We start from the raw sequence: 22,989 nt of genomic DNA on the forward strand, positions 1-22,989 counted from the left end.
AGGCAGGAAGTATGGGCTTTAGCTCCAACTCTTCGGCGCTGGCCAATCCCCTAAGTTCTCTCAGCCATAGCAGCCTGAGGTCACAGGTACAGGACTACCTGAAGGATCAGATGGGAGGAAGTGTGCAAAAGGGGAGAAGGGGCACACAGCACATACAAGGGACCATGGCGATGCTAATTCCAGTGCAACAACAGAACTGGGGCAGCTCTTTGGAACTTTTTTACAAATTTGACCTGAATATGTTGTTTATGTCAGGGAGCTGGGAGTCCTAGCAGAAAGAAAACTAAGTGGACAAGGAGGAGAAAAGGGATTGGCTGGTGCTGGGGGTCAGGGGAAGGGGCAAGGAACGGCTCTTTGGAGACAAGAAGCCAGGTGGAGAGGGTGTTTCTAAATGTGACATTTTCACATATATCAGCAGAGAAACTTGAACTAACCCTCTAAGCCAAGAGGGACAGCACATGGACTGTACAGAGTGAATGACTTTGTTAAGTGTTAGGATATCAGATGAAGATACAAGGAAAAAAAAAAAACCAACAACAAACAAACAAAACAAAAACAACCCAGAAAAAATAAACAATTTGAACACAAAAAACACAAGCCACACCAGTGTCCAGTTTAGGCTTTAAGCCCATTCTGCTTACACTCATGTAAACTACTTAATTCTTGGCCCAAACACTTAGATGCTGTTATGTTGCTAGATAAAGACTCTGTATGAGAAAAACCTTGTGATCAATGCATTAGCTTTAAGGTAACCATTAGTAGGACAATGACTTCTACGGTATCCTGCTGAGAAACAATATGGTGTAACTACCAAGTAAACATTTAAAATGTATACACTCCAAACTTTGGCTGCTTTGCCTGCTAAGGGGAAAAAAGTCCCTATAAACTTAACCTGAAACAGTTTGTTTTTAGAATTGGGCTATTTTTAGAAAGCAATGTATCTTTCAAACAATATTTCTAAGTGCTTCTTTATACAGGTGATCAGACAAGGCCCCTTCAAGGAGGTGATATCTGAGCAGAGACCAGAATGAGAAGGAGCTAGTCAGGCAAAGATCTGGAAAGAGCACTCTTAGCACGGGACCTCGTGCAACGCCTAGAACAGGCTTGGTGAGTCCGAGGGACAGGGAGGAGGACAGGGGACGTGAAGAAAGAGAGGCAGCAGGAGCCCAATCACAGACCTCCGTGGGCCGTGGTAAAGGTGAGATTTTCTTCGCAATGCAACTGGGCAGTCACTGGGGGGTTTTAAACAGGGAAGTGATGTGATCTAGTTTAGATTTTTAGAAGATCATTCCACTGCTGTGGAGAGGATGGACTGTAACGCACGAAGACCAGTTTAAGAGGCTGGTTCCAAGGGTTCCAAGCAAAGACTGACCCAGGACTGGACTAAGCCAGCGTTGTGGAGACTGACACAGGCAGCCGGATTTGGGACATACTTAGGAGATAAAGCCAAGAGGACTGGGTGACAGGTGAAGGCAAGAAAGGAATCAAGGGTCAGTCACTTTTTGGCCAGAGCAACCATATGGCTGGTGTCACCATTAAGGGAGTGACACACCTGGGTTTGTATCCACACTCTATCGCTTGGATACGCTGCTCAGCTCCTCCAAGCCTCAGCTCTTCCTTTGCGAGGGGTATCGATGCCCACCACACAGAGCTGCGTGAGGATCAAATGAGACCGTGTTGGTGAAGCATGACACGTGTACCAAGCGGCTCAACACCACGGCTGGCACTAGGAACGCTCAGTAGGTGGGGGTTCTCATTAGTGTTTAAGGGGGTTGAACTGTGGCTGTGCCCCTCTCAATGGAGCATCTCTGAGACGGGGAAGAAGTGGGAGCACAGGGCTACGAAGTGTGGTAGAAAGGATTCCCTTTTAGGGGCGTCCGGGTGGCTCAGTTAGGCTTGATTTCAGTGCAGGTCATGATCTCACAGTTCATGAGATCAAGCCCAGTGTTGGGCTCTGCGTTGACAGGGCAGAGGCTGCTTGGGATTCTCTCTCTCTCCCCCTCCCCTCTGCCCCTTCCCCCCAATAAATAAACTTAAAAAAAAAAAAAAGAATTCCTTTAATCATAAATAGGATTTTGTCCCTACTCTCTGCCTCTTGGGGCTATCTCCAGGAAATGAAAATAATGGGTCCATCAAATTACAAAGGCACAGGCAGGTGCTGAGCTGCTGCCTTCCTCTATGGTAAAGGGAGGAGAAAGCCCTGAGGGGCAGATATAGTCGCTTGTTGTTTGGAGGGCTAGTTTAGTGCTCAGATTCATCTGCAGTGATGAAAGCCTAAATCTTTGCAGCCAGCAATCACCAGCACAACTGAAGCCTTCTATGCAAGAGCCCTGTTGTCAGAGCCAACCACACCACGCCTTTCATTTCTGCTCTGCAGCTGTCGTAGGCCATAAAGAATTACAGGTTTGGGTTTAGATTAGAAATAACTCAAATGACACAGTCCATGAGCTCTGGGGCCGCTAAATAAAACAAACAAAAAAAAAAAATTGCCAAGAAATGAACGACTTTCCAATGTTACAAGAATTCATTCTTTTTGCCATGAGGACGGTTGATTTCAAGTCCGTACAGGAAAGAAAAATTCTTCAGATAGAAAGTTAATTCCTCCTAACTAAACCACATGGCGTTCCCAACACCTCCAAAACAATAAGGTGCACAGGCCGGCCAACCTGTTTAATTTACTACCGGAAGAGAGAACGCGGCTTTAGTCAGTAGTGTGTCTGCATCGGGGTCCAGCTGCACAAATGCTTTCCTGAGGCCCTAGCTGGACACTTCAAGTGATCAGAGAAGGCACTCTGAAATTTAAGACCAATCTGTTTCCTCTCCCTGGAGGAGAAAGCTTTCAGTTACAGGACGAAAATTCCACCATTTCTGTACTTCTTATTCCATAAATGCTTTACTTCAGCCCCACTCCTGATTCGTCCTTAAAGAGATGACCTGGAGGCTCCAGTTGATAGGCCTGTAAACACAGGGCTCTGCACACCTGCTTTAGTATCACTGGGACCTCTCTTGGTACACCGTGCTCGTACCTTACACTGTGACTGTTACACATTGGCTCCTTTTTCCACTAGACCGTAGGCACCTGTCTGCTTCAATTTTTCATCTTTTCCTAAGGCTCTGCCCAAACAGGGGCCTTGAAAAACTTTGTGAATAAATCCTGGTCAGATGGGAAACACTCATTAAAATCTTCTTTGGACACACAGGCAACATTTTCTATTTTCTGTAAACAAAACAAAGAAACCTGTGCGTTTATGCGTGTTGGAGGGTCTCAAGCTATTAAACAGTGGACATCTCTGGGGAGAGGGATTTAGGGCAACCAAGAAGGAAGAGGTTGTCCTTTTAAAATATTTTATTCTGTTTGAGCTTTAATAAGCTATTTCTCTCTTCTCTTTTTTGGTAGACAAATTATCTGAAGAGTGAAGATGATTTATAACTAAACTCGGTATTTTCTAAAACGCTTAGTATTTTAAAACTGTGATACATAATTAACATAAAATTCACCATTTTTGGTGACTTAAAATTTAGTGGTTTTCCGTATATTCACAAAGCTGTGCCACCATCACCACTATCTAGTCCCAGAACCGTTTTTACCCCAAAGGAGGCCCCATATCCATTAGCTGTCACTTCCAATCCTTCCCTTCCCCCAATCCCTGGTAACTCCTAATCTACTTACTATCTCTATGAATTTGCCCATCCCCGACATTTCATATAAATGGAATCATATAACATATGGCCTTTTGTGTCTGGCATCTTTCACTTAGTACAGTGTTTTGGAGGTTAATCCTATAATATATATCAGTATTTCAGTTGTTTTTTTTTTTTTTTTTTGCTGAATAATATTCCACTGTATGGATATGCCATATTTTGCTTATCCATTTGTCCATTAATAGACATTTGGGCTGTTTCTACTTTTTGGCTATCGTGAATAGTGCTGCCATGAACATTCATGTAAAGTGTTTGTACAAACACAGGAGAATTTTCAATTCTCTTGAGTGTGTGCCTAGGAGGCAAAGCATGTATTACTCTAAAGAAACATTTTCGGATTGCTTTGCCTTTTTTTAATCTGGCAGTTACCCCTTTACATCAGGCATCAATACACGAGCACCATGAATTTCACGAAAAGCAGAGTAACTATTTCTTCTGAATTTTAACAAACTATCACTAACATCAAGATTCAGTGCTGGGAGACTAGGCAGGTGCATTTATAAGAGACAAGAATATAGAATGCAGTTTAAAACAGGGCTATCCTTGCTTGAGATTCTGTGTCTCGTCTCTCTCTGTGTCCCTCCCCCACTTGTGCTCTCTCTCAAAAGTAAGTAAATAAACACTAAAAAATTAAAAAAAAACCAGAGGCTATCTTAAATATGAAAATACTCCTACTTTTTGGCCCTGTAATTCATTCAACTTGTATCATAAGAAAATAATCTCCAATGTGAACAAAACTGTGTTCACCATGACCTTATTTATAATAGTGAAAAAATGACAAGTACTTAAGGGTCCAACAAGAAAAGGATAGTTAAGGAAATTCTGGACTATCTATATAATGAAATATTATATACTGATCGAGAAACCACTTGAGCTATGACATAACGAAGGAAAGTAAGTTTTAAAATTGTATTTACACATCATGGGGTGCCTAGGTGGCTCAGGTGGTTAGACATCCAACTCTTGATTTCTGCTCAGGTCACAATCTCATGGTTTGTGCGATTAAGCTCCACATCATGCTCTGTGCTGTCAGCACAGCTGCTTGGGATTCTTTCTCTCTCTGTGTGCCCCTATCCCACTCACATACGCTCACACATTCTCTGTCTCTCAAAATAAATAAACATTAAAAATTGTATTTATACATCATATATAAAAACAAACAATATGGATCAAAGATCTAAATATAAGAACAAAGACTATAAAACTCTTAGGATGAAGCATAGGTAAATGTTTGTGACCTTGAGGATGACACCAAAACTCAAAGAACAAAAGAAAAAAAAAAAACCTAGAAAAGTGGGATCTCATCAAAATGGAAAACTTTTGTATATCAAAGGACACTATCAAAAAAGTGAAAAGACAACCCACAGGATGGGAGAAAATATTTACAAACCATGCAGCTGATCTATGATAGACTATATCTAGAAAATATTGTTTTAGAAAACCCTCTCACAATTTAACAATAAAAATACAAACAACCCAAGTAAAAAATGGGCAAAGGACTTGAATAGACATTTCTCAAAAGAAGAAGTCCAATAAACACATGGAAAAGATGTTCAGTGTTATCAGTCACTAGGAAAATGCACATCAAAACCACAATGAGATACTACTTTCTGTCCATGAGGATGGCTGTAGTAATTAAAAAACAAAAAAACCCAGAAAGTATTAACTACTGGCAAAAACGTGGAAAAATCAAAACCTCCCTACACATGTGGTGAGAATGTAAAATGGTGTAGCTGCTGTGGAAAACAATGATGGTTCCTCAAAAAGTCAGACACAGAGGTACCATGTAACCCAGTGATTCCACTCTTGGGTACACTACCAAGAACACTGAAAACATGTTTACGCAAAAACTGGTCCATTAATGTTCACAGCATTGTAACAGCCAAAAAGTGGAAACAACTCAAACGTCTATTAACTGATACATGGCTGAAAGCATCTACCCAAGCAATGGAATATGATTCAGCCATGAAAAGGACTGAAGGGCGCCTGGGTGGCTCAGTTGGTTAAGCAGCCAATTCTTGATCTCGGCTCAGATCATGATGTCGGGGTTCCTGGGATACAGCCCTGAGTTAGGCTCTGTGCCGAGTGTGGAGCCTGCTTGGGACTCTCTCTCTCTCTGTCCCTCCCCTGCTCTTGCTCTCTCTCTCAAAATAAACATAAAACTGTGCTGACAGCTGAGAGCCTGGAGCCTGCTTGGGATTCTGTGTCCCACTCTTGCTCTGCCCCTGCCCGCTCATATTCTGTCTCTCTCAAAAATAAATAAATGTTAAAAATTTTTAAAAAATCATTAAAAAAAAAAAGAAAGATTGAAATACTGATACGTGTTACCCAATGGATGAACCTCTTAAAAACGCTATGCTGAGTGAAGAAAGTCAGGCACAGAAGGCCACATATTACAAGATTCCATTTATATGAAATATCCAGAATAGGCAAACCCATAAGGACAGAAAATAGATTAGTGCTTGCCTGGGGCCGGGGGTAGGGGAAAGGAGGAAATTGGAAGTGGCTGCTACAGTGGGAGTGGGGCAGGGTTCTTTTGGGGGCAATGGAAACGTCTTAGAATTGGATAGTTGGAATGCTGGCATAACCTTATGAATATACTAAAAACAACTGAACTGTATACTTTAAATGTAAGTATGTGAAATTTTGTTATATGAATTACATTTCAATTAAAAAATTTTTTTAAATCTTTACTGATTTTTGAGAGAGAGATAGAGTGCAAGCTGGGGAGGGGCAGAGAGAGAGGGAGACACAGAATCCAAAGCAGGCTCCAGGCTCTGAACTTTCGGCACAGAGCCCAACGTGGTGTCAAACTCCCAAACCATGAGACCATGACCTGAGCCAAAGTTGGACACTTAACCAACTGAGGCACTGAGGTGCCCCTAAAAATATATTTTAAAAGTGCAATTTCAACTGTGTAAAATGAACCCCAAATCTTCACCTCTGGCTGATGGGAAAATAAATGACGGTTTTTTTTTTCTTCTCCATTCTTGCCATAATTTCTACATTTTCTATCTTGACCGTGTATTGCTTTCTTATCAGAAACAAACAAGCAGAAGATAATATCCTCTTAGGATGCTATTCAAATAAAGCATTTATAAAACATTTTGAAACATCAAAGGAGAGCTCCTTCCGTGCTCAGGACCCAAGTCCTTGTACTGTGGCAGAACCACTAAGACCCTGCCCTCCTCCACTTGTGCAGTCTCCCTGACACAGGTGTTAAGTTGCTGGAAGACTGAGGTATAGGGCGAGCTGCTTTGTGTGGGCTCTCGTTATGTTTAAACCGTGTGATTAAAAATCACATCTATAGCTTGTATATTTACAATGTACTTTAAAAAACTGGGCCAGTATAAATGTATATTGAAATGACCCCTAGAGGCAAAGGATGATTCTATTTAGAAAGGCAACTTATGCAATGGGGAATTTTTTAATTTAAAAAAAAAAAAAAATTTTTTTTTTAACGTTTATTCATTTTGAGACAGAGAGAGACAGAGCATGAACGGGGGAGGGTCAGAGAGAGGGAGACACAGAATCTGAAACAGGCTCCAGGCTCTGAGCTGTCAGCACAGAGCCCGATGCGGGGCTCGAACTCGCGGACAGCGAGATCGTGACCTGAGCCCAAGTCCGCCACTCAACCGACGGAGCCACCCAGGCGCCCCGGGAATTTTTTAATTTTATTAAAAATTTTAATTTTATTAAAAATACTACAGCGAGCCAGTTATAAAAACTTAACCCAGTCTACTTTGCTTTTGTAGAGGCTAAATACAGTGTTTACTTTGAATCTAATCATTGAGTCACTAATAATGCATGTTGATATAGCTTTTTTTTTTGTAATCCCAGTTAATTAACATAGTGTAATAATGGTTTCAGGAGAATTTAGTGATTCGTCATTTACATATAACACCCACTGCTCATCCCAACAAGTGTCCTCCTTAATGCCCATCACCCATTTAGCCCATCCCCCTACACAACACCCCCTCCAGCAACCCTATTTGTTCTCTGTATTTAACAGTCGCTTATGGTTTGCCTCCCTCTCTGTTTTTATCTTATTTTTTCTTCCCTTTCCCTATGTTCATCTCTTTTGTTGCTTAAATTCCATATATGAATGCAATCATACACAGTATTTGTCTTTCTCTAACTTATTTCACTTAGCATGATTCCATCCACGTTGTTGCAAATGGCAAGATTTCATTCTCTCTGATTGCCAAGTAATATTCCATTGTATATACACACCACATCGTCTTTATCCATTCATCAGTCAATGGACATTTGGGCTCTTCTCATAATTTGGCTATTGTTGATAGCACTTCTATACACATTGGGGTGCATGTGCCCCTTTGAATCAGCATTTTTGTATCCCTTGGATAAATACTTGGTAGTGCTATTCCTGGGTAGTACTATTTTAAATTTTTTGAGGAACCTGCGTACTGTTTTTCAGAGTGGCTGCACCAGTTTGCATTCCCACCAGCAGTGCACAAGTGTTCCCCTTTCTCTACATCCTCGCCAACATCTGTTGTTTCCTGAATTGTTAATTTTAGCAATTCTGACAGGTGTGAGGTGGTATCTCATTATGGTTCTGATTTGTATTTCCCTGATGATGAGTGATGTTGGGCATCTTTCCATGCATCTGTTAGCCATCTGGATGTCTTCTTGTCTGTTCATGTCTTTTACCCATTTCTTCACTGGATTGTTTTTTTGGGTGCTGAGTTTGATTAAGTTCTTTATAGATTTTGGAGAATGTAGGTACAGTTAAGTCACATCCAGACATTTGCTTTTAATTTCAAGGCATTTTAATTTACAGAGTATTTTGAATCCCTCTTAAGGGCCAGGAGCTTAGGCAATTAGCAAAAAGCAATGGTAGCTCACCTCCTCCAGGAAATTACAGCAGAGGACGCCGTAACTGTGTTAGGGTTAGTACCTAAAACCAGACGAGCCCTGTCCTTAAAGTTCTTTCAGTGGACATCTCTAACAGATGTCAAAGTGGCATCTGTTAAAAAAGGGCCAAAGATGACCTATCACACTGATCAGTTAGAGGCACTGGACTGTGATAGGTCCTTCCAGCTGAGTTCATCGCCGCTATAGCTCACCTTAATTGTTAATCAGTCAGCAAGGGGCTTAACAAGGTCTCAATATCAGTGAGAGGGGTGGGTGGGCCTGGGAGGGTCTTTGGTCAACTGACTCCTTGGCTGACTTATCCCATAACTTTGCAAGGAATTCACTGACTTTCTATGAAATTTGGTATATGTTATAGGGTATCAAGATATACCTGGGTTTACTTTGTAGTTTATTCTGATGCCCTGAAGTAATGGTAACCACAAAAATTTTCCAAAAAGCAAGACAGCTCAGGGAGGGTGTAAGGAGACAGGGAGCAGCAAGTCTTCAGGTGGGGTGCCTAGCAGCTAGACTGGGGAGTCAGGCCACTTGGACCCCCAGCCCAGCCTAGCCCAGGCCACCCCTTCCCAACACTGTCTGTTGGGAGCATGGTCAGCGGCCATGACTAATCTACCAGTGGCCCTGCCATTGAGACCTACGGGCTACAGGTGAAGGCCCCACTTGGGCCACAGCAAGGTGATGGCACCTCAGGCTCACCTCAGGGTGAACATCACCTACAGTGAGAAGCACATTTACATATTCCCAAGGCAGGGCTGCAATGAACTGATTCTCTAAGACCTGGCCTGCCTTGTTGAGGAGGCCACAGGAGTTGTTGCCTTTCCACTAATCTTTAAGCGGAAATCCTTAAAGGTTATGGAGCAGCCGCTGTCAGGACTTGGAATGCAGAATGGTTGCTGGGTCATGGTAACTGAAACAAAGAATGGTCCGGGGTATGAGTCTGATCCAAAGGAGTTGCATGTTTGGAGAAGTCTGTGGAGAAAACTGCTGACCCCATTGAGAGGGATGAATAAAGAGCTTATAGCTCAGCAGGACTTTCTGGCCCAGGATTTGTAACCTGAAACTCTTTGCAAACTTGACAGGAGAAGAAGCAACAACTGAACAATTGGAGAAATTTATAAATCAATTATGCCAGAAAATTTTCAAAATAGAAGACAAAAAAGGGAAGAAATTGGTTTAAAAAAAAAAAAAAAAGGTTCGAGCATTCCCATCTGACCATGACCAACCCCACAGAGTGCAGCAGCTGCCAGGAGACAGGGAGACAGAAGGCTGCAGCCCAGGAGCCTAGACAGTGGAGCCCCGAGAGACAAGCACCCCCGAGCCCTCTCCTCCCCTACAGAAAGAAGGTGCTTACAGTGGGGCAACTGCCACTTTGGCATTCCTGTACCTACTTTCTATAAAAAAGCGTGGTCTTCACACAGCCCCTCCCAGTTTTTCATGGTCTCTACAGGGTTATCCTGTTTGTTAGGCTCACCCTGTCCAAAGGGGGCCTTCCTGGCCCCCACATTACTCTGCCTCTTTGGACCTGTGGGGCATTTCCTAGCATGAATGAGAGGCGACACGTCCTGGGACAGCTCCAAGTTTACAGGCTCTCCTGGTCATCAGATACAACGGGGCCATCTGTTTCCCTGTAATCCCAGAGCGTCCTAAATGTAAAAGCAAAACCAGCAGGAAGTAGGGCCCAGTCAGAGAAGGAGAAGAATGGCGCAAAACAGGTGTTTGTGTGGCACTGGTGTCATTCAAGCAGCCTCCACGGGGTTCTATTTCCCGTAGTCAGCTGGACAAACCCGTCCTTTGGCTCCCCTGACCTTGCCTGGCTGGAAGCCACGGGTGCACAGTGGGGCACTCTCGGGTGGGGTCTGTGTTCAATGCTTAAGCCTCCTGTGTGCAAGCAGACCTCTGTGGGGCTAAACCCAGAGCCAGATGAGTGTCCGTCTGAAACCAGGCCAGAAACGGCTTGGGGAGGGCAGAGAGAATATCAGGAGCTGCTGAGGTCAACCAAAGAGGTCTCAGGAGAGAAATGCATTCTTCTTTCAGTCACATTTCTATTACCTATTATTTCCTTTTGTGACCTGCAGTTTACTTAAGGGCATTTTCATTTGTTTCGTGGCTTATTTTTTTCATTACTACTAAAAAGAAATCAATTTTGAACATGAAGTAACAAGCAGAGGAGTATACACATGCAGTTTTATTTTTTAAGTATGGAAAGAGTGCCCTGTGGTTCCTTGTATTTTATTTCCCTAAGTAGGTAGGGCCTTATGGTCTTGCCTTAAAATTGAGTGTTGCAGGGGCACCTGGCTCGCTCAGTTGGTAGAGCGTGCGACTCTTGATCTTGGGGTTGTAAGTTCAAGTCCCATGTTGGGACCTCTCCACCGTCTCCAACTTCCTTCCCCAGAGACAGCCACTGTTGTCACTTCCAGACCTTTTTCTTACACATTTACATACATAAGCATGCTTTTTGGTTTTTACATCAAGAGGAATTACACCATATGTACTGGGCTACAGCTTACATTTTCCACTTGACAATGTATGTGAGGGGTTTCTTTTCTATGACAGCACATCTAGATCGAGACCCCATTCTACCGCTGTTCCACATTATGGCTATATTATATTTTATGTAATCATTTTTCAATGATAAACATAGAAACATAGAAACCTCCACTTTTTTCCCCCCTTTTAAGGCTGCAGTTCACCTCTTTCTTGGTACATCTTCTGATACATGTACAGATTTTTTTATAGACCTCCTATCTAGATGTTAAGCTGTTGCCTCACAGGGCATGCGCATTTAAAGTTTTGATTACATAGTGACGACTTGGTCTCCAGAAAGGCTGCACGTATTTGCATACTGGCCACTGTATTGTTAGTCTTGTAACATTTCTGCCAACCTGATGTAAGAACATTTGTATCCTCTTCTGTTTTTTTTCAAGTTTACTGGCCAACTATTTATTTCTTCAGTGAATTTCTTGCTAGGCTCTGTACTCATTTTTCTAATTGGTTACTTGCCATTTTCTTACTGATTTTGAAGAATTCTTTTATGTTGGATATTAATCATTTGTCTTATAGCTTAAACTGTATTTTTATTTCCTACTTTCTTGTTTATCCATTAGTTACGTTAATGGTCTCTTTCATTCTTTTTAGGTCTTGAAATCTTTTAGTACTTTTCTTTGTGGCTTCTGGGTTTGATGTCTTGTTTCCCCTAGCACAATGTTACTGAAGGATAGTTTCTGCTTTTCGTTTAACAGAGAAGGCAGTTCACTGAATTCTAGCAGAGTCTGGACTGGATCACAAGTATCTCTTGACTTGTTGGTCCAAGGGTTTTCCTACCAAGTCACATCAGTTCTCTGTTGTTACCAGTTTTAAAAGAATATAAGAAGCAGGACTCTTTCAACTTTGATTTCTTCCCCCCTCCCTCCTTTTGTCCTTCCCTCCTCACTCCTGCCTGCCTGCACAAGGTCTGTGTATTTTTTGCATGACAGGGAACAGAAATGAATCAACCATGGTTCCTGAATGCAAGAAGCTCAAAGTCTGTGTGTGTGTGTGTGTATGTGACGATGTGAACAGAAATTACATAAAACATAAAAATTTGGTTTCCTCATGGATAGGAAATCTGAAGAAAGCACACTGATGTGTTGGCAAGGAGGCTGGGTTTCCAAAAACAGTTTTTAGAGAGACGCTTTGGAGCTGGTGTCTGGTTACACAGGCACTAAGCGATGTTAACTAACAACACTACATTCCGCCTTCCTCATGGAGGTGCACGGGCCTCAGGCCTGCGTGCATACTTTTGTGTTTTTATCATTTAGTAGTTCCCTGACATGTGGGTTTGTATGCTTGGCTTTGAGGTTTACAGGGACACACTGACCTGGTTTGCTCACCAGAGACATTAAGAAAACAAAGCCTACGGGTGCCTGGGTGGCTCAGTCGGTTAAGCATCTGACTTTAGCTCAGGTCATGGTCTTGCAGTTCACGAGTTCAGGCCTCGCACGGGGCTCTGTGCCAGCTCGGAGCCTGGAGCCTGCTTCAGATTCTGTGTCTCCCTCTCTCTCTCTGCCCCTCCCTGCTCACACTCTGTCTCTTTCTCTCTCAAAAGTAAATAAACATTTAAAAAAGAAAAAAAGAGAACGAACTCTAAAGTAAAAACATACCCTAATTGTAATAAAACTCAACAGTTGATAGAGTAATACGGTATTTGTGAGTGAATAAGTGAGGCCTCTACGACTCACAAAATTACTAGTCTGTAAAATGGAGCAAAACATCGTAAAATGATGACAGAACATTCTAAAGACGTGAAGTATCGCACAATAGGAAACAGTAAACCCACAGAGTACTCTGTGTCACCACTCACACGAGTTGAGCAAAATATCTGGACTGGGGGATTGAGCACTCGAGCCACCGGCTGGAACCACCGGATTAAAGACCAACGTGAAGCCCAAGCACGCACACCCTGACTTCATGTCCCAGCCTCCCTCAGGAAGGTCCTACCAGAGCTCCATCTGTCAGGGTGCACCCGGAGAAGCGTTTTGCAAGAAACCCCTCAAAGTTAGTTGTTCTCTGAATAGCAAAAAGAAGCAATTTCACTTCAATTTCCTTGGCTCTGGTACGCATAATCTTGGCGAGTTCTGTCCTTCAAAACAAAGAGATAAACGCTGTCAGAAGAACTGATCATTCAAGATCAGTAAAGTAAATGGCTGTAGCTTATATTAAAAAAACAGAAAGCATGTGGTCATTTCAAATCCTGAGGTCTGTCACGAACTAAGTTTAATGCTTGGGGAGCAGAAATACATATTCTAAATAAGAATTTTAAGGTGAAATTATCCACTAGTCAAAAAATAAATCGAGGATTTAAGGAGATCGATTTGGTTATACGGTTACTCTGATTTTTCTGTCTTTCCATAATTTGTTAATAATATCCACAAAGCACTTACTCAGTATTTTATAAAAACGCATGTATTTTACACAATGGCACAAGCTGTCAATTACTGAATCACAAAGCTCCCTCTTCCAAACAGCTCAATAACCATCTCTCCAACGAGAGAGCAGGAACCCTGGAAACACACGTGAGAGACCAGAACCCCCGTGTGAATAGTGACGTGTCCACGCTTCGGTGGTTCCCACCTGCGAAGCTTCTGTACCACTCCAGTGCGGTTTCAGGATGGGAGCCGCAAGGGAGCAGTGACCTGAGAGCTCTTAGTAAGTACTGGGCTATGATCATCTTCCCATACAAATAAATGGCAAGATGAAACAAAGAGCCTCTGAGATTACTTGAGAATTATGTGTCTGTAGGACGGTGGCCAAAATTCCAACAATGAAAGCCTGGCAGCAGCAGCAGCAGCACCGGCATTTAGCTGCTACAACGGATTTGTGGCGTTAGCCGACTCCCAGTTTCCTGCAGGCTTCACTTTTCAGAGTTAGTGTGCAAAAGTCACTGAACTGGACGCTGCAGAGAATCAGTCACCAATTTCTCAAGGAATTCGCTTTCTTGGCTAACCAGGACGTAGAAAGTGACAACCACAAGTGTCCTTAAATCAACATTGAAAGGTTATCTAAACCTATGGCTGCAAATGTGCTTCTGAAAACAGCAGCCACATAGAACATACAACACCTGGAGGGAACCCTAAGGTAAACTGTGGGCTCTGGGTGGTGAGGATGTGTCAATGCAGGTCCATCCATTCTAACAAATGCGCATTTCGGTGGGGGATACGGGTAGCAGGGGGGCTATGCAGGGGCAGGAGCATATCAGAAACCTCCATATCTTCCTCTCAATTTTGCTGTGATCCTAAAATTACTCTAAAAAAATAAAGTCTATTAAAAAAACTGAAATCAACAGGCAAAATCCCTTAAGAAATCCCCCCATTGTGTTTAAACACAACTTAATTAAGCATACAACTTAATTGTACTCTATGATTTTAAGAAAGATGCCTACCATGAATTATTCTAAAGGCTGAGTTATGCTTAGACGTGAGACTTTTTTTTTTTTTTAATTAGCCTGGAATTAATGTAATTGTGCACTGCGAGAAGGGCATAGATAACTAATAAAACCCAGTTACCGGGTGGTAACACTGTTGTGGTATAGCTGCAAATACAGAATAAAAAATTTTGACTACAGTTTTAGCTTTCGCATGGTCACACAGATCTAACCTTCTTGGGTTTTAATTCGTCAATATAAATGAGCTATCTGGCCCGGGGTGACATTCATAGAAACTGCAGACAGGATGAATGACAGAAGGTCTTTAGAATGCTTAGAACATTCAGATGCTGATACTATTAACTATCCAAAAACTATAAAAACACTGTTAAGGGCAGGAAATTTGTTCAACAAATATTTCCTGAGTGTCTACTATGTCAATGAGGTAGACACTAGCCCTGATCCTACAGAGCTACCTATGTAGCAAGTCAGAAAAGCAAAATGATGACGGATATATACACTGTATGCTGATATATGTGATGGAGACACAGGAGAAAATGTGGGGTGATGAGTAACACAGGGAAATCTGGTTGATGAGCCTTAAGCAGGTTAACTAGAAAAGGCAGAGTGTTCGAGGCAAGGGTCAGGCCAAAGGAAAGCGCTAGAGCAAAGACGGGAGCAGATGCAGCTGCTGTGTTATACATAAATTACTCGTGAGGGGAAAAACGAATGCTTTGGCTACAGGCTACTAGCCCAGGGCTCTCATGTACTCCTCTTCACTTTTTTTTCTAGAAGTTTTTCCCCTTCCTCTACATACATTCTCTCTCCTCTTGGATTGGAACTCTGAAGTTGAAGAAGTTGAAATACAGCCACAGCTGGAGTTTAGGGGTTGGTTTTGGGTATATAAAATCTGACTTTCAACAGGAAAAGGGTCTCCTAAAGGGAGAGAGTCCAGCACAGGAAAAGTTCTCATTAAAATGGTAGCTTTCAGTGGCGCGTGGGTGGCTCAGTCGGTTACAGCGTCTGACGTTGGCTCAGGTCATGATCTCATGGTTTGTGAGTTCGAGCCCCGCATCGGGCTCTGTGCTGACAGCTCAGAGCCCGGAGCCTGCTTCGGATTCTCAGTCTCATTCTCTCTGCCCCTCCCCCACTTGTGCTCTGTCTCTGTCTCTCAAAAATCAATAAATGTTTAAAAAAAAATGGTGACTTTCAAACGACAACAACAAAAGGTGGAAGTGGCATCCGATGCACGAGGCAACACGGAGCCCCTAGAGACCAGGGGATTGATTTCAATCGACCAATTTCAATTGATTTCAATTAACAGTAAAACCAGCCTAAAAACAGAATCTACCTTGTGACGTGGCAAAATTCTACTGCAATCCTCTCGGTCATGTACCACTCACGTGGAAACATACGGCCATATTTCTCCTCATAGTCCACGAGCTGGCGTTTTATCCAGGCATAGCGTCTGTCGATTTTGTCCAGCCAGGCAACCTTATTAGGAAGGGAGGGAACAAAAGCCACCCCGTGCTTAGAAGCAGTGTTGACAGTTTAAGGAAACAAGCAGAAACACAGAACCAAGAAAAACAAAACCAGTCTCTTTATTTCTCACAGTTTTAAAGAATCTAGGCTTCTTTTTCACTTGATCCAGAGGTACTGAACTTGGTCTACGATTAGACTTCAGGTGTCTGTAAATTTCCTGAAACTGCATGCACAGTTTTATGCATGGGTGCATTTTTCTGGTGAGAGGATCTGTAGCTCCCATTAATTTCTCCAAAGAGTCAGAGACGTCAAAACGGTTAAGAACTACTGAACTGTCCAGTCAGCCCCTCACAGTTCAACCATCAACGTTTTAAGGCAGTAATACTAACAACATATAAATCAGCAGAGCATTTAATTTTCAATAAAATTCAAATGTAACATCTGATTTCACTTGGTTAATACTTACATCTTGGTTTTCTTGAAAAAGTACTAGATATTCTGACAGATGCTGTTTAATAAACTTTTTGATGATTTCCTGTTTGATTCTAGGGTCCAAAATATTAGCAACCAGACATGCATCTCGTAGGACGTTGCTGGGTCCTCCTGGCCTCTGGTAAAACAAACAACGCACACCAGTTCAAGGGCCAGAAACAACCTTTAAATCTCATGGCCTCTGACAGCTGCTACTTCTTATTTCTCTCTTGAAGTTATTATTACTTCCACTCCCCTGACACTTAGTCTTCTGCGAAGTGGATGGATATTTTAGTTACTTGTTACTCGATGAAAGAATTGTTAAGCTAGTCTGCAGTAGCCCATATAAAAGCTACTCTGTGAATCAGCAAGGAGACATTTTGGAAACAGGGTCAGCAATGGTCACAGGAAATTCTGCTTTCTGAACGCAAAAACTGAAATCACCTTGCTGAAGAGCTTTACATTTTTTTAAAATGTTTTTTGAGAGAAAGAGAGAGAGAGAGAGAACACAAGTGGGAAAGGGGCAGAGAGAGAGGGAGACACAGAATCTGAAGCAGGCTTCATCCAGGCTCTGAGCTGTCAGCACAGAGTCTGATACAGGGCTCGACCCCACGGACTGAGAGATCATGCCTGAGCTGGAGTTGGACGCTTAACTGACTGAGCCACCCAGGCGCCGCACCTTGCTGAAAAGCTTTAAAATTCAGAATGACACCAGTCTCACTCCACATGTGCCACATCCCCTTGATTCCAACCTCAGATTCCTGTTCCCAGGTGCTTTATTTGTGCCAAACAGTGCAGTAGCATTTAAAATCTAAAACCAGGGGCGCCTGGGTGGCGCAGTCGGTTAAGCGTCCGACTTCAGCCAGGTCACGATCTCGCGGTCCGTGAGTTCGAGCCCCGCGTCGGGCTCTGGGCTGATGGCTCGGAACCTGGAGCCTGTTTCTGATTCTGTGTCTCCCTCTCTCTCTGCCCCTCCCCCGTTCATGCTCTGTCTCTCTCTGTCCCAAAAATAAATAAACGTTGAAAAAAAAAATTTTTTTAAATAAAATCTAAAACCAGGTTCCAAACCACCAGACTTGTTTTGCTGACAGTCAACTACTCAGACAGGTAACCAAAGGTAAATATTATGGTTTGGGCCTTTTGATCTGAAAAGCAAGAGAAGGGCTATCGAGGAGCCATACTCATACACCATGGTGGGAAGGCCTTTGTTCTTACTGAAAGCAATTTGACATGCTGAACTTTTCTTTATAGTAGCTCACTGAATGAACATGGTTGGCTGAGTGAACTATAGCAAAAAGAACACTTGGAATCTACTCTTGGCTTGGCTAAACAGCTGTGTAGCTTTGGCACAGTTACTGAAACTCATCTGAAAAATGAATGAAAAAAATGGACTTCAATTAGGCGATGGCTGACATTCTTCCAAATCTTCATGATTTTTTTTGGGTAAACTCTGTCCAGTGTATCTATCTCAACTGAAGTTCAGGAGTTTTGTAAGTGTTGGGGCGCCTGGGTGGCTCAGTCCATTAAGCATCTGACTTGATTTCGGCTCAGGTCATGATCTCATGGTTCATGGGTTCAAGCCCCGCGTCAGGCTCTGTGCTGACAGGGTACAGCCTGCTTGGATTCTCTCTCTGCCCCTTCCCTGCCTGCATTCTCTCTCCCTCTCTACCCCCTGTCTCTCTGCCCCTCCCCCACTTGTATTTTCTCTCTCTCTCTCTCAAAATAAACAAACTTACATTTAAAAAAATCTCAATTTCTATTTGTGAAGTAGAAATGGCAACACAAGGCCTTTAAGAAAAGTCAACAGCCACTGAAAAGGAAAAAAGAAAACTTAGAAAAACTAAGTTACCCAGCTGCAGAAAAAGGAAGCAAGTTGTTAAAGAAAACCATTTGAACTTCATGTGGAGTTGAGAAAAAGACAAAGTAGGTCATGATTAGTTTCTTCTAAATAATAAAGCTGGTCTTCATTCATATCTTTCTGAAACTTCTTGAAACTGGGCTAGATAGCAGAGCATATAGTAAAACAGATTTGGGACACTAAGAAGAGTCGGTGCTTATAAGTTGTGAATATTTTACAATCCTTTTTTACAGGATTGCTTTCCAACATCCACATCCTACCGTTATATCAAGTGAAGAAAGAGAACAAAGTCCTGAAAGGAACATGTTCTACAAATAAAATATCTGATTACTAGAAGGCAGCCATAATATTTGCAGACATTAAAATCAAGAGCAGGCTTCCTATAGGAAGTCATCTACAAAGCTGGGGCAGCTACTCCCACCTACTTCCTAAGTTTCTTTTATGGAGCACAAAGAAAAATGATGAAGATATTTCCAGTTATTGAATTATAGAGCGGGTCCAGGAAACGTTCCTTGGCTCCGTAAATGAACATATATCCCCATCTCCACCCACCAACTGCAGTGAGGAATGCTGCTTGCCTGTGTGTGCTTTGGTTCATTTGTGTTGAATAATTCCTTCTCCCGAAATAGCTCAAATAATAGAGAAAACAAGCTTCTGAAGGTTCTTCTCTCCCCAACACATGCAAAGCATTAAGATTACATCTGCTACAGTCTGAAAGATAGAGCTAAAAGCAGTTACCCAAGCACAATGACAGCCAAGTGAGGCAAGGCTTGTTATGGGAGAAGTGTAACCATAGCTCACAAGCGAAATACTGCGGGCTCCGCAGACACAACACAAACAGCCATGCCACCAGCGAGAGCTAAAGGGATTAATCTGAAAGAACAGGATTCTGATCATTAAAAGTGAATCTCCTAACTGTGTCCCTCAGAGTTACATAAGCCTGCGGATGCTCCTCCCAGCTGTCTTTTCACCAAACTGAAACCAGCAAGTTATGTAACGATCCTAAAAAACACTGCGGCTTGAAGATTTTTTTTTTTTTTAACACAGCCATGAGAAAAAAGGAATTTACTGGGCAGACGAGATATTGGGTTTGACACACACTAAATTAAACCAAAATAAATCCTCACTTTTTGATGCTGGAAGAACCTAGACGAAGATCAACATTGCTTTCGGATAGTGAAAATCAGAGACGGTCTCACTGCCCTGAACCTTTAGCAAACAGACTCGTGGCAGCCAGCCAACACTTTTGGAATGGTAAAGGAAGAGTAACCGTAGCGAGTGTGAATCAGGCAAGAATGGTGATAATGTCTGACTAGAGGGAAAATGCAAAACAATACCTTGGTGCCCTGGGAAGGAAATGCTTCTTCAAAATCGGCCAGGATTTGCTGTCCTAACTCAGTCTGGGCGGCTTTCACTCTGGAGGGAAAAGAGAACATGTCATTGCCTGGTGTAATTATCATAGATCCATAAGTAATTACGCAGAGATCGATAAGGGTCAGAACTGTAGAAGTCTTTAGAGATCGTCAGGGAAGTGGGGAGGTGTGGCTAAATAAGAGAGCTCACATACTAGTTAGTGGCAGGTTTATGACCAGGACCCAGTCATTGGATTTATTCTCGTGATGGATTTCCTATATCCCAAAGTTCTTCAAGGCCACCCCCGACCTGGTGTGGGGTAGTATATGTTAATCTTTATAAAGTGTCATCAGGGGGTAGTTATGCTGTGGGAAAATGCTCTGTTATAATGCCCAATCCAATAGAAATTCATGTTGGATTACCGCTACAATTTCTCTCGTGCTCCTTGTGGTACAGAATGCAGGAGGGCTCCATATTGCCTCAGAAATGTTTTTTTTCAACCCTGAAACCAACACCAGGATCCTAAGTTTTAACAAAAAAACGAAAAGAATGTTTTCTAAAGGAAAAAGGAAAAAGATCCGAAAGATAAAATGAGCTACCACTTGGGAGTGAAGGCCAACTGAAGGAAGATGAAGTTCACTCAGAAGACTGACGGACAACAAAAACGAGTTCGAAAGAGGGATGCGGTCAGGACTTAACCTGGTGGTCTGCACGTATACCGGGAGCTCAAGAAATACTTGTCGGCTTCAATGAGAGGAGGACAGAGAAGCGGCCAGGAGGAGAAAGGAATGGCGTGTCAGCACCTCCTGCAACGATCACATCCTGTCCCAGCCGCCAGGAGTTGGATGCCTCGCACCAGCCATTCCCCCAGAGCTGGACTGCCCTGAGCCCGAGGCAAATATTTCACCTTTGCTAAAAGCACCATAAAATAGTGTTCTTCCTTTTTTGGTCTCCACCCTGTTGCTTTGGAATTAACTTTGTAAAGTTTCTAGAAATAGCGAACAGCTCAAAACCACAATTTCTTTGGCTATTCAGCTGTGGCTGGCAACCTACTGAGAATTTTTTTTTTTTTAATGAGGGGACAGGCAGGACCCCAAACAATCTGTTTTTTTCTGTGGCAGAGTAAGTATGCTTTATTCCACATTCTTTCCAGGGCTCTTCCACTATCTTCAAGATTTTTAAAACCATTCCTGTAAGTGGGTTTGCAGCCTCTTTAGTTGCTCAGTGACAGAGATAAGGCTATTATTACTGGGACGGCCCCCAAATCACAATCAGGGCCCGCCGTCCAGAGTTGCCCAACGGACAATGGGAAACGTGCCTTGAGTATGAGGTCTGACAGGAGAGAAGAGAACCTGCTTTTGTAAAACCGTACCTCAAAGTCTTGTGACTCCACATAACGGGCCAGGCAGACAGCCTCCCCTGGCGCCAGGTCACAAGACAGAGGCAGCTTCCAGAGCCTCAGGCCCCGCTGTTCCTGCTTGCCTTTTGGCAGCACACAGACAGCCCCGGTTCCCTCCTGAGCCACGGGGACAATCCCTGGAGGGGAAGCTCCACCCCAAGTCAGGGACACTCATGTCATATTCTCAGGGCTCCTGAGCATCTCAGTGACACAAAGGTCCCAGCTCTGCCTCTTTCAGCCCTCCCACCCCATCATCCCCGAACTCCACATTCTTGCCGGGGTGCCTGAAAAGACCACCGGAACCTATGATAAGGCCTGGTACTCCCAGAGCGCAGAAGAGAGGGGAAGAACCAGGGTGTGATTTGTAGACCCCCTGGCCATCTTCTCCAATCCAGTTTCAAAGTCACGTCTTAGGAGCGCACACCTAGCTGTGCCACCAGTGAGCCACGTGTAAATAAGTCATGTCCCCAACACGGGCCACAACTAGGGAGTTGTGAAGTAAGAGGGTGGGATGCAGGCCTGTACCGGATGCCTTCCGCTGTCCTCTCCAGGACTGACTGCTGCCCAGCACCCACCTTTCCAGCGCCAGTGGGCTCGGCAGGCACCTTCACAGGGGGCTGCAAGTTGGATGTGGAATTAATGCTGGAGCACAAGAATAGGCTTCGGAGCATAAATGTTTCCAAGCACAGTTTCTGAAGCATCCAGCAGTGACTCAGATGAAAGAGCAACCATCTCCCTTACTGATACTAATGATGGTATCTATAATCCCAAACCACGATTCCATGCATTTTCAGGGTGAGATGTAATATAGTCTTTATGCTCAGTTGTCTAAACAGGATCCTAGAAAGCAGTCAACCCTAAGAGAACATATCCTGGGCCTAACTCGTTCCTCTTCTAATGATGAAAGTAAGTTCCGTAAAAAGAGAGACTGGCTGAGACTCTGTTGGCAGAAGAGTTGAACTACCATGATTTTCATAAAAACGGCTAGGAAATTTACCTACAACTAACAGAGAACAGAAATTTACCTACAACTAACAGAGAATAGGGTAAATAAAAATTCCTCCTGGTATCCAAGTAAGCTCAGTCTGCTACGGTGGTGACAATTCGGTGTTGATCACTTAGGCAACAAAGGAGTCGCCGTGCTGATCAGAAAGGAAGGTCAACCAAATGACTTCTAGTACCCTCCACACCATCTGATGAAGGGTTGCTCAAAGGTGACCTTTGCACACTGGGTGGTAGCAGAAGGATACAGTAAACTATAAAAATTATTTAGACATCTGTGGATAAAGTAACCCTGACGCTTCCATTACCTTGTCAACGGCTGTCCCAAAGAAAACACCCTGGGCACTTCACAATAAGCTGACCTCCCAAAGTCTGCACTGGACAGAACGGTTAATTAAGTTAGTCAGATGCTCTATTTCCAAACAGACAGGCTCTGTAAAGAATCCCACCCCAGAATCAGAGTGATTCAGTGGGACAATTTGAGATCGTCAAGCACAGCCCTTGTACTTTTGAAACTGAAGTTCTTTCAGAAAGAACTTGTCAAAGTCACACAGTCAGACCTTTTCATTTTCCAATTTCTCTCATTGCTACACCATGCGACACCCCCTCTCCCCAACCTGCCAAGTATCTCTCTCATATAAAAAGTGAGTTATAGTCCTCTGCAATATTTTTTTAGCTCAAGGGTTTTACAGGTTTCAGGAGAATGCAAGAATCTTCTACTCTTTCTCAGGAAATATCGACTGATTACTAGAAACAGTTGCTTTCGTGGATATTCTTGAACCAGGAAGCTTGAAATATAAAGATGATATTAAAAAAAAATCTTTCCTTCAATGCTACATTAATATTTAAGCATTTTCTAGAAGGGTGGCTGGAAGAAACAGGTATATTCAAATCAAGGTCCATGAACTTCATATTTCAAACATACAGGCA

The 22,989-nt window shown here is 43.0% G+C and overlaps 1 protein-coding gene across 3 annotated transcripts in view; it reads right to left on the bottom strand.

Moving 5' to 3' along the window:
- VPS53 (VPS53 subunit of GARP complex) overlaps nucleotides 1–22,989 on the bottom strand; it is a 147,926-nt gene that overhangs the window by 63,744 nt on the left and 61,193 nt on the right. For all 3 annotated transcript variants that reach the window (XM_045490503.1, XM_045490502.1, XM_045490501.1), the window contains exons 8-11: nucleotides 19,643–19,721; nucleotides 16,443–16,586; nucleotides 15,846–15,988; nucleotides 13,072–13,213 (exon numbers count right to left, since the gene is read on the bottom strand). In XM_045490503.1, coding sequence (XP_045346459.1) covers nucleotides 13,072–13,213; nucleotides 15,846–15,988; nucleotides 16,443–16,586; nucleotides 19,643–19,721 — 508 coding nt within the window. The remainder of the gene's footprint in view (nucleotides 1–13,071; nucleotides 13,214–15,845; nucleotides 15,989–16,442; nucleotides 16,587–19,642; nucleotides 19,722–22,989) is intronic.

The sequence above is a fragment of the Leopardus geoffroyi genome, chromosome E1, assembly GCF_018350155.1.
Source record: "Leopardus geoffroyi isolate Oge1 chromosome E1, O.geoffroyi_Oge1_pat1.0, whole genome shotgun sequence".
Lineage (NCBI taxonomy): Eukaryota > Metazoa > Chordata > Mammalia > Carnivora > Felidae > Leopardus > Leopardus geoffroyi.